General features: G+C 35.6%; 1 protein-coding gene across 22 annotated transcripts in view; it reads left to right on the plus strand.

Annotated features, from left to right (window-relative positions):
* NRG1 (neuregulin 1) overlaps positions 1-17,129 on the plus strand; it is a 1,026,954-nt gene that overhangs the window by 978,713 nt on the left and 31,112 nt on the right. For 18 of the 22 annotated variants that reach the window (XM_019642856.1, XM_019642855.1, XM_019642857.1 and 15 more), the window contains one exon: positions 10,343-10,472. In XM_019642856.1, coding sequence (XP_019498401.1) covers positions 10,343-10,472 — 130 coding nt within the window. Of the gene's footprint in view, positions 1-5,078; positions 5,303-9,280; positions 9,287-10,342; positions 10,473-17,129 lie in introns of those variants that run through there. The other 4 variants (XM_019642877.1, XM_019642875.1, XM_019642871.1 and 1 more) reach the window with 4 other exon arrangements.

The raw sequence follows: 17,129 nt of genomic DNA on the forward strand, positions 1-17,129 counted from the left end.
CAGTGTTAACGCTAAGCAGGGTGATTTCAGTTGAGTCCTTCCAACAACCGAATGATGTATAGACAGAAAAGAGCCAGGCCAGATGATGAGAGCAAGACACTGAACACATGGCTACAGTTTTTTAAAAATATTGTATACTTTGGAAAAAGAGTTCAGAGTGTGCACCTGCCTGCTTCCATTGAACAGTGAGTTTTAGTGCCAACAGTAGAAAAACAGGTACCTGTTATGTAGACGTACAGGGGCCCAGAAGTTAAAAACAACAACTGAAAACAAAGGCTGAAGGAAAGCTCCTTTATGCATAATGTAGTCAAGTCTAATTTATCATTTTGGCCCAGTTCCTGTAAAGACACAGGATTTGCCTGTAATTTTACCTCCCCTGCTAACCCGTATCTTTAACCTTAAAAGTCTGTGCTCTTTAGAGAAACAGGACCTGTTATGAACTAAATATTTTGGGATCAGCTCAGTCCTTTGAGGGCAGGGCAAAAAAGCTTTCTTGAGGTGATGCATTTAAAATTATGTGTTTTTTCGAAAGCTTATTTTATTTCTGTTTGTTTGGTCGTGTAAATGACAGCAACGGTATTGAAAAAAGTTAGATTTTCATGTGTTATTTGATTACATAGAATTTGTGCTGGGAACATAAAAACTGCAGATACACATTTAATAGCACATGACATACTAGGGAGGGGTGTTTTGCTATTCTGATCATGGACCTGGGAACAAAGAACTCCTGGGACTTCTGGGAAAATCTATGGACTGAAATTAGCCAAGTATTGCAGAGCAAGATGCATATGTTCGAAAATGCTTTTACTACTCTGTTACTTTATATGCAGCAATTACTCACCTCAGTGAGGAAAGTGGTGTGTTTATGGCAACAGAATCTGGCTGTTTATGTCCACAACCATCACACAAACCCAGAATTTCAGGAATCTGGCTAACTGGTATGTAGCAGCATGCAATCTGGTGTTTTAGGGCTGCACAGGTGACGGTCTGAGGAACACGATTCAGGCTTCTTGTGTGAGAGAGCCACTGATCAAAGAGGCCTGGCTCAAACTGAAACACTTGGAAGATTGTGTCTGGAATGCTAGGCCCCATTTCCCCCCACTCTTATGGAGACCCCTTTATGCAAAACTTTGAAAGTTTAGATTAATTATTAATTATTTGTCAGAAATCATTTTCTGTCATGAAGATGCTCCCATAACTTTTAGGGACCTAGCTGCCTTGATCATCTGTGTAACTTATTGCTTCAGGCCAACTGGGGTACTGTCTTTTTTTAGTGGGTTTCTTTATATCCGAAGACATGTGGTATAGTCAGATTAGGAAACGATCAGTCATGTAGTCTTGGCTGTAACTTAGACATTGTCACTTTACCCATGAGTATTGAATGCTGAGAATGGGCCTCAGCCCTCCTGCCTACCATGGGTATTTCCTAGATGGTGTAGAGAAATGAGAAAAACGTGTGTTAAGTAGTTTGATGCCTAGAAAGAGGTGCGATACAACCTGTGAAATACAAATGAACTCCAGCATTTAGCTCCTGCCTAATTTTAATGTATATAAATACAAAGTTGTTTTATTTCTTAAACATGGCCCCTAAATTCTTTTCCATAATTAATGTGCTGGTGTGAGCAATCTTCCTCTCTCACCTATACCTTTGTAATACCTTCTTCACTGGTCCCCTCATCTCTATTTCCTCCCCTTCCAAAAGCTATAGAATAGACCCTTAATTTTATTAATGATAGACCGACTCAAAAACCCAACTCTCTCCACGGCCTACAGATTAAACATTAATTCCAGCAAGGTTAGCAAGGGCTCCTCTGATGAGCATGCATTAATATAGGATAGCATCATTAACCTCACCTTTCAATTTATAATCCATTTCCTTGTCAAACCGAACTGCCACCTTTCACTGAACATGACATTCAGTTTTCTACCTCCACAAATTCATTTGCGTTTCCCTTTAATGGAATGCCTTCTTCTTCCCCAAGCACAAACTGAATTCCTCTTCTGAATATATCATCACCCTTTTAAAAGATTTTCTGTTTTGCATATTTATTGTTAGATTCACACCTGGACAGCCTAATTGATTTATATATAGTGTCTGTTGCTATTGTAAATATGATCCCTTTATTTCATTGGGTTTTCTTGCTAATTAATACTGGTATCCAGTTATGTCATCTTCAAATGATCATTATTTTTATCTTCTCATTTCCTACAGTTATACTACAGTTTTTCTATTCTCATTTTATTGCATGGGTTACAACTTTTAGAGCAATGTTAAATATCAGTGTTGGTAGTTAACATCCTTCCCTTATTGCTGACAATAATGGAAACCTCCCCTAGAATTTCAATGTTAATGATTTAGGTAGTTGGCTAAAAGTTGATATTCTTAGATGATATAGAGTATCCTTCTAATTCTAGTTTATAAAGACATGCTTTGAAAAGCCTGAAATTGATATTTTTGGCATTTTATTTTAAAAATATATAAACATATATTTAAATAGGCACATGTATACTGTACATTTAAACATGCATATTAAACATTTGAAAGTACAAAAAACAAAATAATGAGTCTCCTGGTAGCCATCACCCAATTCAGCAATTATCCATTTTATTTTATTTCATCTTGATCACTCTCATGTCCCTTTCTTCTTACTATTTTGAAGCAAATTCCAGACATCTTACCACTTAATGTGGCTATATTTCAGTATGTATCTCTAAAAGATAAAGACCATTTTTAAACATAACCATAATATACTCAACACAACCACAAATGAATGATAGCCCCTTAGTGATGTTAATTAGCTAATCAGTGATCAGATTTCCTCTTATAAATATCATACATTTATAACGATTTGAATCAGGATCTGAATAAGTTTCACATATCATTATTGTTTTATATGTCTCATAATTCTCTTTTAAATGTCTATATTTTGGATTTTTCTTTGATTTCACCTTGTCAGTCTGTCTCTAGCTCTCTTTGTCTCCTTTAATTTTTTTTTTTTTTAAGAAACCAGGTTATTTGCCCTGTAATCTGGGTTTTGCAGATTGCATTCTAAGATGCCTTTTAATATGTTCCTCTGACATATGTACTTCTTGTAAATTAATAGTTGTATCTGGATGTTTGATGAAATTCAGGTTTGATTTTGGGGATAAGAATACTTGATAGATAGTTTTATAGAAATTGATTTTTAATCTCATCAAATGTTTATTCCATATTTATTAAAATGACCACATGACTTTTATTTTTAATATGCCACAATTTTTAAAAATTTGTTGAATATGAATTTGTCTTATAGTTTCCATCGTTTGACCTTTCATCTACTTTCATTTCTAAATGTATTTTAGTTGATGAATAAATTAACCTATGTCATTAAATGTCACATGGTAATTTTAGCAGCTCACTGAATAACTGAATCCTTGATCAGTTCTCTTTGTTTTCATTTGTTTTGTTGGGTGCTCAAAACATTTAACTAATTTGGACAGTGACAGGTTAACATTTTCTACATTGACATGACCTTCTCCCAAACAATGTGATACTGGTAGAAAATGCAGAATACAGTCAAGAACGTGCACCACCTACATTTAACCTGATGAGATCTATAAATATGTCAAATTAAGCCAGTCAAATGGACTGCTAGTATTTGCTTTGCAGGCGAGATGAATTTTAATCTTTTAGAATCGGTATTGATGGGAAAAGATTCAAGGGACAGCTTGAAAGCCTGTCGACTCCCAGCTACAGAAATTTTATACTCATATAAAACTGTCAGTGATTAGTAGAAAATATGTAGCAGAACTGCATTTCTGGAGTTGGCTTCTTAGTGAAAGAAAGATTATTGGCTTTGTCAGGAAGAAAATGTAGCTTTCTCGTGACTTCACCCAGCCAATGATCCACTGTGGGAAGAGACTTGCCCTCTTCAGAAAAACTATGACATCCTACAAGGCACTTATTGTCATCGAGATGTTGCTCTAAGAAGGAGTAGGCTACAACGATTACACTGTGTCATGAGTGAAATGTGTTGTCATAAAAAAGAAAATAAATAGCAACTTGTATTTTTGAAAAATAACCTTTCTTGACAATTTTATTTTTCTAAGGATAACACTATCTAATGGCACCAAATCATTTGCTCAGCAGCTGCTGGGAATTTAGAATCTGCTTTCTGTTTAGCTATAGATGAAATCAGTGTTATAACAAAAATGATCATTTTTGTTTTATGAGGAGAACCACCCAGAGGTCACTTTTCATTCTGCTGAAGAAGAAAGAAATAATGTTAGGGTCTGCCCAGAGAGCTTGGAAGAGAGTGAGAGGGATCTAAAAGCAATCTATTAACCTACTTCAACCCCAGCATACATTTAACCAAACAGAAAACAAGCATTTTCTAATTCACTTACGTGATCTTGTGCAGCCTTCCCCAGTGCACTTTTGTGAATTCTTAGCTAGAGGTATTTTATTGAAGGTCACAGAATTATTCTTTTGAGACTATTTATTTCTGCTCTTTAAATATGGGATAAACTATAAAATATATTAAGATTTGTTCTGGTCCACCATTCTATGTGTGTTTAAATGATGGCAACGCCCCAGTTCATCATTTAAACCAGTTAATCTCCATTGGCCCTTGGTGTCAACTTGTGCTTTGGACAAACTCTCACCTTGTAAGTAGTTTACGAGCCTCTGAGTACTTCTAGCTTACTAGCTAAGTCCACAAAGTCTGATGCTTTAGGAAGTTCTACTTTAGGAAGCTCTGGTTCCATTTGTGGTCTCATGATGGTTCTTCTTTGGCTTCTCTTTTGGTTCCTTTAACAGAATTCAGTAGAGGAGAGCTAAGGAGATGGAATGTTACTTTAGGTCACAATGCTGGCTCTGGGAATCTCCAAGTCAGTATGGGTTTCTTTTATCTCCTCCTGTCATTTTTGTCCTTTTTCAAGTACCTATTTGCTATTCAGCATAAGATTGAATTACTACTCAGAAAAAAATGCCAAACCAGAATGACAATGCTGCAGTAGTTCTGACTCTGGACTTTTCCTCTGGAAAGCCAAATGACTCCCTGTCATTTCCTTGGCATCTGTAGAAGCTACATTAGGGAGCACAGCTTTTCCTGCTCAGCTCCTGCTCCATCCAGAGCTTCATTTTCAGGAGCCAAATAAACATTTTTTTCCCAGCAGGAGTTCAAAGTGCTCCTAGTACTAATTGCAGAGGCGCTGTATTCCCAGCAAGAATAATAATTTCAGATTTTTTTTTTTAACTGGGAGATTAAAGAGCAAGAAAGCATGCAGATTTCTAAATTCATAGCTATTGAAGATATCACAGGTAAGGTTTTAAAAAAAAGAAAACCTGTAATGTAGCAATTGACAGTTTCATATTTAGTGGAATATAATAACTTTAATTTTTTATATTTTGTTGAGAAAACTGCATAGTTATTTAATTTTATGCAAGTAAATCATTAAGAATTGTGCTAAGAGCTGCTAGTAAAGACTCATTCACATGGGGAAGACAGATCTAATGATTGCTCCTTGGGGTAAACACTGTACACTCATGCTAATTCCTGCTAATTGTCAAAGAAGAATAGAGTGACTTCTTATCAGCAATTTGCATTTGTGTAATGGCTCTGGTCTGTTGCTGCTGTCTACTTGACTGATAAGGAAAACACCACTTACAACCAGCAAGAAAGTAAGCCATCCTTTCCAGCATTATTTTCTTTTTAACCTGCCTTGAGCAGGAAAAGCCTGGCATTCTATGGGAAATATGGTGTGAATCTGTGGAAGATATTTAGTAATAGAACAGAGAACTCTTAATTACTCCTCAAATTTGTATTCTGTATATTTTTAAGTGTGCAGTGTGGTATGTGATTTTCAAAATGTTAAGTTAGAAACAGCTTATACTCTGTCCCATATATTATGGACGTCACATTACTTTTAAATATTTTATATTTTTAAAACTGTTTAAAATAACACACAATATTGTAAGTGAACTTAATTCATGTAACTTGGAAGTTCAGTCAGAAATATAAAAAAATTGTGTGGATCTTGAAAGTTGAAAATAATTACACATTTAAGATGTTCGTTTTTTTTCTTTTAAACCAAATTGTTCAACTTATTTTACAGGTTGTGCTAAAGTTAAAATAGAGTAGGTTGTTGATATTTACTTAATGCTTTACAGTCATGCAGTGGTTACCTTTTCTGATTAGACTGTCTCCATATTCCACGAATAATAATTTACTAGGAAACAATATTTGCAGCTTGAATATATAGAATTCCAGAGCCTGCACAGAAAAGTTTTTTCTTGTCTTTGTTCCATATTTATACGATTAGTGATAGTAACAGTATCATATATTTGTGTGCAGTATTGCAACTGACAAAGTATTGTATCACATTCACAACAATCCTGTGATATCTCATTTTTACCACTGAATTTACTGAGGCAGGTTAGCTGGGCAAGAGACACACAGCTAGTCATTGGCAAAATTGAGCCTTGGACCTGATTCTTCTCAGCGAACTGCAGTGTCATTTCACTCCAGCTTATCTGTAAAGGGAGATTTGTTCACAGTCTTACAATTTCTAACCCCAGTAACTCTAGTTATTATTATGCCTTGCACATAATAGGTAATCATTAAACAATTGTGGAAGGAAGGGAGGAAAGGAGGTAGGGAAGGAGGGATGGAGGGAGAAAGGAAGGCTAGAAAGATGGAGGGAGTCCTATTGTATGGTATGGATTTTGAGAGCCTGGAAATGGTGATCTTAGTTAGTCTCCAAAGCCTTAGTCCTGACCTATATTTCCAAGAAAGACCAGGTCAGAGTGAAGCACCCCAAAGTGCATTCTCTGGTAACAAGTTACTGCATTATTTACACTTTCTTCCCTGTAAGATTGTAGTTGTTAACATCCCAAGGAAAGTGTATTTGGGATACAGCATTCATATAAATGGCAAACCAAAAATGGAGTCCTATTTCGTAGTGTTCCTAGTTGCTGTTTATTTAGCACTTACTAGAAGATGACAAACTCCCAAATTATGACAAAGGAGTCACAAAGCAGAGGGAGGCAGAGTTTAAGTAGTGAATGAGTGAGCTCGGCTTCATTCCCTTCCAGGTACAACTGTGAGGATCATCATTTATGTATGGGAACACATGACGTGTGCAAAACCTTTCACTTCACCTCCAATAAACTCCTCCCAGTTCTCCCAGAAAAAATGTTACTTCTCTAGTTTGCTTTAAGAAGCTGGTTTGTCAGAATTACCAGAGGGACACTGACTTAGCAATACAATGTGTGTAAGCCAAATAGGACAGATTATCAGTGCAGAATTGATAGATCGATTTAGGACTGACTATGCACTGTGTTCAACTAAGAATAAAAGGAAACCTGGCAAAAATCTGAAGCTTGCACATATCACCATCTCCATCACAGGTTCTTCTAACAATTACGACTTATTCCTGTGTTTGGCTGTTGGTTCAGAACAGCTGTAGCCAGTCAGTTCACACTTTGCATCACCTGGGAGTTCATTGCTGCTTTACAATTCCATGATTTTTGTTCTTGCTGCTGCTAAAAGATAAAAGTGTTCTAAGTACAATAGTCCATGACCATATGAGGTAGTTGCTACTTAATTGTCTCCAAGAATTATTTAACTATCAAATAGCCCATTGCTAGTTTCAAGTCATGACCTAAGAGTTTTTCAAATAATGTGTCATAACTTGGAGCTGCAGTATAGCATTAAAAGGATAATCATTTCAGGGAAAAACATTTTTAAAGGACCAAAAAAAGGGGGGGAGGAATTATTTCTAGTTTTAGCACACGTTTATTAATCTTATTTATTTGATAACACAAGATGAGAAAGTCGAAGGAGTAGGTATGATGTGTCTGTCTCTTGCGTATATCATTGCTAGTCTTAATTGTTAGTTTAAAATTTAGATTGAGTGTCTGCTTTGGGGAGGATGGTGATTTTGTTGTTTTTAGCACAAGCCTCAGATTTGTTCTGAAAGAGCCCGGTGCAGTGTTTGCTGAGGGGTAATACTTAGCAAGCTGTCAGAGATTCAGGGATCATGGGGTCTGCTTGAGGCTCTAGAGTTCTCCTGCAGGAATGAGTGGTGACAGCGCACTGCAGGTGGTCTGTTCTGCACTGTCACCTGAGACAGCAAGGATACCCTGCCCAATTTGTCATCCCATGGAATCCTGTCAGCAGTGGAAAGTCTTAAGCACAAAACCTTTAACACTTAAGGCAAACTTCTTACTCATACCTTTTAAAAGCAATTGCCATGGATGAAACTAACACACAGCACCCACATAAACAATTTTTCACATGCAAATAGAATATGTTAAATTTTAAGTTATGTGATGTACAGAAATGCTGTCTACTCTATAATTTTACAGACCAAATGTTGCTAATTGCCTTCCCCTCTTCCTGGTAAAGAAGGTAAAATATAGTTGATAACGGAGGGTAAAATCACCTCTCTCCTTACTCTTCCTGGTGCCTTTTGTTTGGTTTGTGGACCTGTGAAGGATACCTAGGGATACATTTTGAAAGGGACTTTTTGTTGGAATTAAAAAAAAAAAAGTAAAAAAAAAAAAATGAACCATTTCTTAATTACCCATAGTCATGATTCAAGAATAGCATGCATCTTTGAAATCCCCAGATTTCCATTGTCAAACTTTTTATGTGCTTAATGTACACCTTTCCTACTTGCCCAGTAATAATACCTGCTATTATTCATTGAGTGCCAGCTTTGTGCCCGTTGTTTTACCTCGATTATTTATAATCACTACAAAAATCCTCTAAGAGTACCATTACTCCTGTTTTCTAAATGGGAAAATTGGGCATCTGGGTGGTTAAATGACTTGCTCAAGGACACAGAACTAGTAGGAGCTGGGATCTGAGCCAGATCTATTTCCAAAGTACAAGTCATGTTGACTGTCCTTTGCTCTTACTCCTGAAACCCATGCTGAGAAGAGTGAAACGGTCCAAAAACATGCCTCGTTGTAAATCAGGAGAATAAAGAGGCATGAAAGGTCTTGAGTGATTCAGAAACTGAATAATCAGATGTTGAGAATTTCTATCAGATAGAGTAAAAATCAAGCAGAGTTAGAGGAAAAATTGGGTTAAAAGTAAAAAAAAAAAAAAAACCCACGTGCTTGTGTAGAAAATGAAAAAGAAAGGCAACAGAAAATGGAAAAATAATACATGCCAGGTCAAGTAAAAGTACATAGGGGCACCTGACTCCCATATGCAAATAATAACATAGAAATTAATAAGGAAGGGAAGGATTAAAAAATCACAAAGGATGAGTCAGTAGACAGGAAAAGAACTTTGTCTAAAGATGGATTGTTTTTTTCTGAGAGAATAAATAGAATCTTCATTGGCTTGACGTATTGGTTTTGTTTTTTTGTCCTGAACCTATTGGTGATAAACATTATTTAAATGGTACTGCTTTGGGTGGAGACTGAGCACTGCCCATGGTGTTCCAAGTGATGTAAGCCGGGAGGAGTTTGATACTAAATGCCCTTCTAGTCTGAGGCCTGAGAGCTCTGGCTTCATTTAATCTATGCAACTTTACTTTCAGATGACTGTGAAATTTGATAAGTGAATAATAACTTTGTTACACGAAGATGCTACAAACCAAAATTAAGACTTATTTCTACTCCTAATTCAAAATGGGTGAATTTTATAGTGTCTCACTCTACATTTTCAGCACTATTTGACTATCTTTCCGTTTCCTCAAAAGTATGATAGTAGTTGTTTGTTTCAACAGTGTTCTTCTGAGTAGAAATTAAAGTAGAATGGAAATTTTGAAAAGAATGGCCCCAGATCTGTATGATATTATATGTTCAATTAATAATTTATAGTTTTTCATTAGGAACAGATAAGCCACCTTTTATTTCTCTTTGCTATATATTATGTCTGAAAAATATAGTCAATATACATATAAACCATAATTTCCAAAATAAATAATTGTATCAATTAGTGGCCATTAAAAAATTGATATCTAAATTAAGTTGCACTGATAAAACTCTATATCATTCATTATCTTTGAGCCTTGCTAGACAATGTATTTTACTTAATGACAATAGAGCTTCTCATTTCCAACTTACTTAGAAGATAAAATGTTGCTTATAAAAAATGTTGAGTCCCTTTTTCTATTTAATTATTAAGTTAATGATAATTACCCTTTTATAATTGTATTCTATTTAATTGCACCCAGAAAGTACTTACTTAACTTGTTTGCTGGTATTTATTAAGCCTGAAAGTTTAGTCGAGTACACTGTAGCTTATATGAACTCTTCCTTTTAAGAGAGTTTAAGATTAAAGGCTGCTCAGAAGGGGGCCAGATAGACCTAAACCTTTGCCCTTCTTTATCTTCCATCCAGCTACATCCACTTCTACTACCGGAACAAGCCACCTTGTAAAATGTGCAGAGAAGGAGAAAACTTTCTGTGTGAATGGAGGCGAGTGCTTCATGGTGAAAGACCTTTCAAACCCCTCACGATACTTGTGCAAGTAAGAAAAGAAATCTTCTGTGTGGCTTATTTCCATAATGGCTTCTTTCAGATGATTCTGTGTCTCATGATGTATTGTTGCTTCTTTTTCCAATTCCGTTGCCTCCTGTTGAATAATACTGTTTGATTTGTAGAGTGTTTTAAAAAGTTTACACCATTTTTCATCTCCTCTGTTATCTCCATTGTTGATTTTTTTGGTTGTTTTTTTTCCTGCTTTCTTTGATGTTTTTGTTTTTCATTTTTGCCTTCGTATTTATGAAGTTGCTTTTCTCATGATTTTCCTCATTGTTACCTAGAAGAGATGTGCAAATATCATAGAGGTCTATAACTTTTGGTGCCTACTTCTCCATCCAATTTTGAATTAAGCTGTAAGATAATGTTCCTTTTTACCCCAGTGATCACCTGCAAAACGAATAGGACAACTAATCGAAACAGAAGGGCAGAAGATTATTTACTGACACAGCTGTTGCGCTTGACATTAGCGTATTGTTTTGTAACTATTTTTAAAAATGGAACTTAGGTGGAGCTCACTAATGAAAAAAAGCAAGTTGCATGTGTTTGGAAATGGAGTTAGTATGTGTAGCATCACTGTGTATAGAAGGCAGAGTGTTCTTTCATGCACAACAGTTGTTTATAGTTATATTTAGAATGGCGCTCTTTTCTATGACCTGAAGCAATTGATGCATCATTAAGAAGTATCACAGTTATCCTCTCTCAACAGGTAAAATAAAGCAATGGTATTATCAGGACTTTAATATTTAAACCTTGTAGTTAAAATTAGTGGGTCTCAATAAAAAGCACGTGTTTATGGTGCCATGCATTTTAATTCTACCCTTGATACTGAGGCTAGATGTGGTACAGGGACGCATATAATTTGATGTGGTAAAAGATGTTTAATGTCATACTGAAATGATGAAAAATACACTTTTATTTTTTCAGTTGGCCGATAGCTGTGTCCCACTGTTCTAAAGTAACAATGCTTGTCCTAAATGAGAAAAAAAACACGCCATCATAAAATCTGTCTCCTGCTCCAGAATATTGGCTTGCGACTTAAATGTTGACAAAGAACAGCAAGTTTATTAAAGACAGCAGAGCTCATAGAAAGAGCAATTAGCAAAATGGAAAAAAAAAAAGCACAAAAAATAATTAAGGAGGCATGTCCATTTTACATCATATAAATCATATACAAATATTTATGTGCTAGTGCTAACAAAGCCTTCATTGTTTGTAAGTAAAGTTCATCTTAAAAGACATGTCTTAAAATCATAACACCAAACAAAAATGTCATTTTGTAAGAAATATTTTGCTACTCCCTGTGCTGTTCGAAATGTGGGCTGTCTTGTAGTGTCTCATGGGACCTCATGGCTGTGAACAAGTACCTCCCAGCGCTGTTTTTTGCCCTCAAAAGCTCTTCTTTTAAAGAGTAGAAGCAGTTCCAACAGAAGACAAGTTTTGGTAGTTGTATAGCTGATTTTATCAATCAGACAGCTTATAAAAGTAAATACAGCCTATTAAAGTGAATAAAAGACTAGGAATCACAAGAGAGATTCAATTACTAAACATCTCTTTGATAGAGGTAGGCAATAGTGATAAGCCAAGATAAAATTCATACATAAAAGTCTTTAAATGTTTAAAGCAAGATGAAAATGAAAGAGCAAGTAAAAATGAAAGAATAATTCAGGTTTGAATTATTTCACATGCCTATCAATGTTTACTGTTTTAAAATTAATCTTAGAGGCTCACTTTTGAATCACCAGTATATTCCAATTTGTATACCAAGTGCCAGCAAAGAGTTAAAATCGGTCAGTTTTCATCTTTGGTTCTGACAACTTCCTGTGAATACAACACAGACAAGGCACCCCCATATTTATCATAGTGAATGGGAATGAACAACTTTTATAGTTTTCTATAAGATTTTCTCAAATCAAAATAGAAAACACCGGAACCTGAGATTCTATAAAATGTGAGGTTCGTTTATTGTATGGGGATAGCTTGTTATTCTCTCCTAATCCCACGCATGCAATCTAATTGTGTTTTAATAAATCCCCTTGAAAAACATGTAAACTGTAGTTCCTTAAATTCTTCTCCTTTTTAAACAATTTTACCCATATTATCTGAGTCTCATATGTTTACTTCTTTAGAAGATCATCTGAGACCACTATATTTTAATTATAATAATGAAACATGATCATTTTTCATCGTAGCCTTTGCAAAGATTTACAAGCTGAGTGAGTACATATGATAGTTTCCAAATACCTCTAAGGAACCAGGGCAGTTATTTTCCACATATTAATTTCAGCTATTCTGTAGCCCTCCCACGTCCTATACAAAACATGTAATCGCATAATTGCTGTTCATTTGTTCCATATTGGTATTGTGCCAACAACTGCATTTTTTTCACCCACACAGTTTTTCATTAAATTTTAAGCCCAGTTCAGGAAAAAAAGAAAAAATACTTGCTATAGATTTTTTAAAATCTTGTAGTGAAATGTTTGCTATTCCTTTAATAATTATTAAAGCAGCAAACCGTGAATGAACACTCTATTCCCCAAGCTCATTGTCTAGTGAGCTATGCCTGTCTTCTAGTTCTCAGCAAATTGGCATCATAATTTGTTTATTTATTTGTTTGTTTGTAATTAGAACCTTTCAGAAAAGTGTTCAAGCTTATTACTGGATCTTCTTGGAAAGGAAACCTTTCGCATCTCTGATTTTGATAACTTCCTCCCACTTTTGGGCCATGTCTTTATTGATGCATCAAAGCAAGCTAGTACCTTAAAGGAATAATTGGCATATATTTAACACCTAAATATTGCAGGTCTTTTTTGTTAAATAAAAGTGTGTGTTTTAAAAATCCCTGTGTTAAAAACATGTATAGTGTTAAAAATAATCACTACAAAGGCCCATACTATATAAATACCATGTCTTAGGATAATATATTGTTCACTAGACCACTTGAATAGAAGCAGAAAACATTAAAAGGTTGCATTGGCTCATCATGGTCCCTTATATGAAGCCACATCATAGTTTCCATATCGTCCATCTGTCTAGAGCAAAACATTGCTGAAGCATGAGCTATATTATTCAAAATCAGCTTTATCCCTGACTAAAGACATGACTCAGAAACACCGCAAGCATGGAAGTTTCCAAATAGTCTCCCTGGTCACCTAATCTACTGATGTCTTCTTGAGAGTTGAAGTAGAAGACTTTACAGCAAATCGCTTTGTCTCTCTGTGTAAAACAAGGTGTCCCAGATGGATTTACCATATAAACAGGTAAACACTTCTCTGAAGAGAGGTTTGCTGGTTACTTGGCCTTATCCCCTGGGCACTGTGTGGGGATTTCAGTGATAATTCTCATCTTTTATATTTCTCATCTCTGTACACTGATTTCAAATTTATCCTGGGAAAAAAATAGTTACTATTCCAGATTACATAAAGACGAGAAAAGAATCATTTCACCTTTTACCCTCTGAGGCCTTAGGTCGTCATATAGTTCAGAGAAAGAAGACAATTTGAACATAACGTTGTCCAAAGTTCCCTCTTTGTTTTTTCCCCTCATTTTTGTATATCTGTTCTTCTCAACAGTTTTAGTGGAAAACTATTTGGGAAGATGTTGATGTGATTTTTTAAATCTAAAAATGATTTTATACCAGACCATATTTATAAACCCATTATGTTGTCTCATGGACAGATGTGGCTTCCCCATGAGGGGATTAGAGTTTTTACCACCAATTTTGGTGAACAGTTGTGAGCCTTTCACTTCAACTCTCTGGATGATATCTTTATTTATAACATAGAGTTAATATGTTCTCCAAATTTCTTCCCAGGAAGTCAGTGAAATTAAATGAATTCATTTCTGCTAAAGTACTTCTAACTCTGGCAAGGCAAGACTTTTTTTTTTCCTTATAATAAAAAGTAAATGGTAGTATTACATTCTCTCTGTAGACACTGGAAAAATATATACACCTGTCTTAACAGACTGTGTTATCATGTTTAATCTCCACTTCTTCATCTTATTTAATGCTACCAGTTTTCATTTGGTTTAATGGGGCCACCAGCTAGCTTTATAACTTTGCATTTGACAGATCATTTAATATCTCTGATCATTATATTCCTTATGTGCTAAAACAAAAAAAGAAACAAATCTTGGGAAGATGGGAGGTGCCTTCAAACATGAACTTATGATTTTGATAATTAATTTTTATGAAACTATGTAGTATACATAAGGGCCTATATTGTATTATTATAGGAGACCATTATGAAAAATACACACCTGTAGGAGATTAGGTCACAACAAATATGTTATAATAAGTTAAACTCAATAAATGAAATATTAATTAACACTTGTTTATAGAACAGCAACATCTATGCCAGGCATTTTTGAAAACACAGAGAAAATATAAGCCATGGTCTCTGATCCTGGGGAACTTAGTCTATTTAGGAAAATGAAGTAGCTAAAATAGTGAATCAATTAGAGTGAATATGCTGATTGGTACAATGCTGATTCTTGTGGTAATGAGGTTTCAAAAAAAGGAAACGGAAAGACTGGAATAAGTTGGAGAAGACTTTATAAACACAGCTATCGTTTATGGAGACCTTTCTATATAGCAGGCAGGTGTTGCGGTTGCAGTAAAGTGAGGCACAGTGATATGAATACCTAGCCCAGCAGCTCCATGCTGAGAAGTCAAACAAACAAAACACTAAGCTAGACATTAGAGCCAGCGTATGAGCTCTGAAGGCCAGGCAGAGGACTTTGGACGTTGTGATAGCTAAGAGGGAGTCAGAATACCTTCTAGAGCAGGAGCATGCCATCATAAACAGCAGATGTTGAGGGGAGACTTCTGTCCATGCTAGAGAAATTTGGGGACTAGGTAAGATGGGGTGGGAAAGTCAAAGACACTAGCTAAGGTTAAAGTTTTAAAAACCCTGGCATAATATCAATGAAGACGATAATAATATCTGTAATACTTATTAGCAGCTGGATTGACATAATTAAAAGGGGAATGATGATTAAATGCATGGTGTGTCCTGCAGTCTCATCCTCTTGGCTATAGAAAGAGAAATTTGGATAGATAAAAGGGATATACAGTATATTGGGTTAGAACTTCTGGTCCATTAGAACCAATGGCTAATTGTACTCCAACTCCAGCTCTGGAAGACTTCGTTCTCCAGAATGGGTGTGACACTTGCCTATAGCCCTTCTCTGTTTCTAAATGCTGTAACATTTAATATATACAGAAGTGTTTGTGAAAGAGAGTGGGTAAGACTCTTGTGGCTTAGATCTAGATCATCAGCCCCTCAGAGGACCATGTCTTTTATTTCTTCTGTGCGCCTCGCATATTTAGGATCCTGTTATGTGCTACTAGGTGTTTATTAACTCATTTCGACTATTACTCACTAAGATTGATTGACGGAAATACCCTTTTTTTTTTATAGGTACAAATTTAGGGTCAGTTTTACCTAAAATCAGGCGCACTATGTCTTCTTAATAGCTTTCTTCCTTTGTTCTAAAATCAACAAGGGAGCCACATACATTTACTGAGTTCCTTCTATGTGGCAGGCTCTGTGCTGGTGCTCAATGTGTAGTGGTGAACAAAACCATGCTGTCTCTGCCCTCATGGAGTCAGTAGGCTTATGCGAGTAACTAATGTATTTCAAGTAATTAATTTAATTATAAATTCTAGGTGTGCCAGCTGCTGTGGAGGATATTTAGGGAGCTAAGGGAATGTATAAGGAGGGATCTTAATTACTCAGACTGTGGAAAAAACGTGTCTTTAACCCTCGCCTTGAGAGTCATATAGTCTAGTTAAAATAAAATGCACAATTTTGCAATATTCACATTTAATGATTTAAGAATAAGTAAATATTTAGATATTTCATTGAAATGCAGCTGGTGGAGTATATAAAACTGTAAAGTTCTGACTTTACAGAATTTTGTTTGATGAGACAGGAAAGGGTATTCTCCAGAGATGAAGACCCAACCATAAATTAGCACTCAATACGTCATTGTGTCACAAAGGATGTGGAGATGTATGGGATGTAGATGGATTCCGTAGCCAATTGAATTGTTTGACTCCAAACTTACAGATACATCATGTAGAGTAAACAGTGGCAAAGGTTTTAGTCTGCAGATGAGTGTTTTAGAACAAGCTGTGCAAACAGAGCTTTGGGAAGGGCACCAAGGTTCAAACAGGCTTGGTTAATTCATAAACACTGCCATCCTCATTATTGGGATTCTATGTCTTTGACACTAAAAAACAACATTGGAGTCAAGGACAACTTGGACTTTTTTCCCTCAGTGTTTACCCATGAGTCCAGTGTGGCCACTATATACAGATGGTTCCAAAAAAGTGTACACACACTTTAAGAAAGGAAAAAGCTGTATTAAAATTGTAATACTCAATATATACTGATAACAAAAGGTGAATACAAGTCATGTTTGACTTCTGCAATTGCAAGAGGTGCTCAAAGGGGTTAACATCAGTGTCCCAACCCTTCTGATTATGGAGAACTACTGCTTAAGCAGCAGTGATCAGTGTCCACTTGTGTACATTTTTTTGGCATCCCCAAAATGGCACCCGCAAAATATATATATATATGGTGTATATATATATATGTGTGTGTGTGTGTGTGTGTATATATATATATATATATATATA

Source organism: Hipposideros armiger, unplaced genomic scaffold, assembly GCF_001890085.2.
Source record: "Hipposideros armiger isolate ML-2016 unplaced genomic scaffold, ASM189008v1 scaffold_73, whole genome shotgun sequence".
NCBI lineage: Eukaryota > Metazoa > Chordata > Mammalia > Chiroptera > Hipposideridae > Hipposideros > Hipposideros armiger.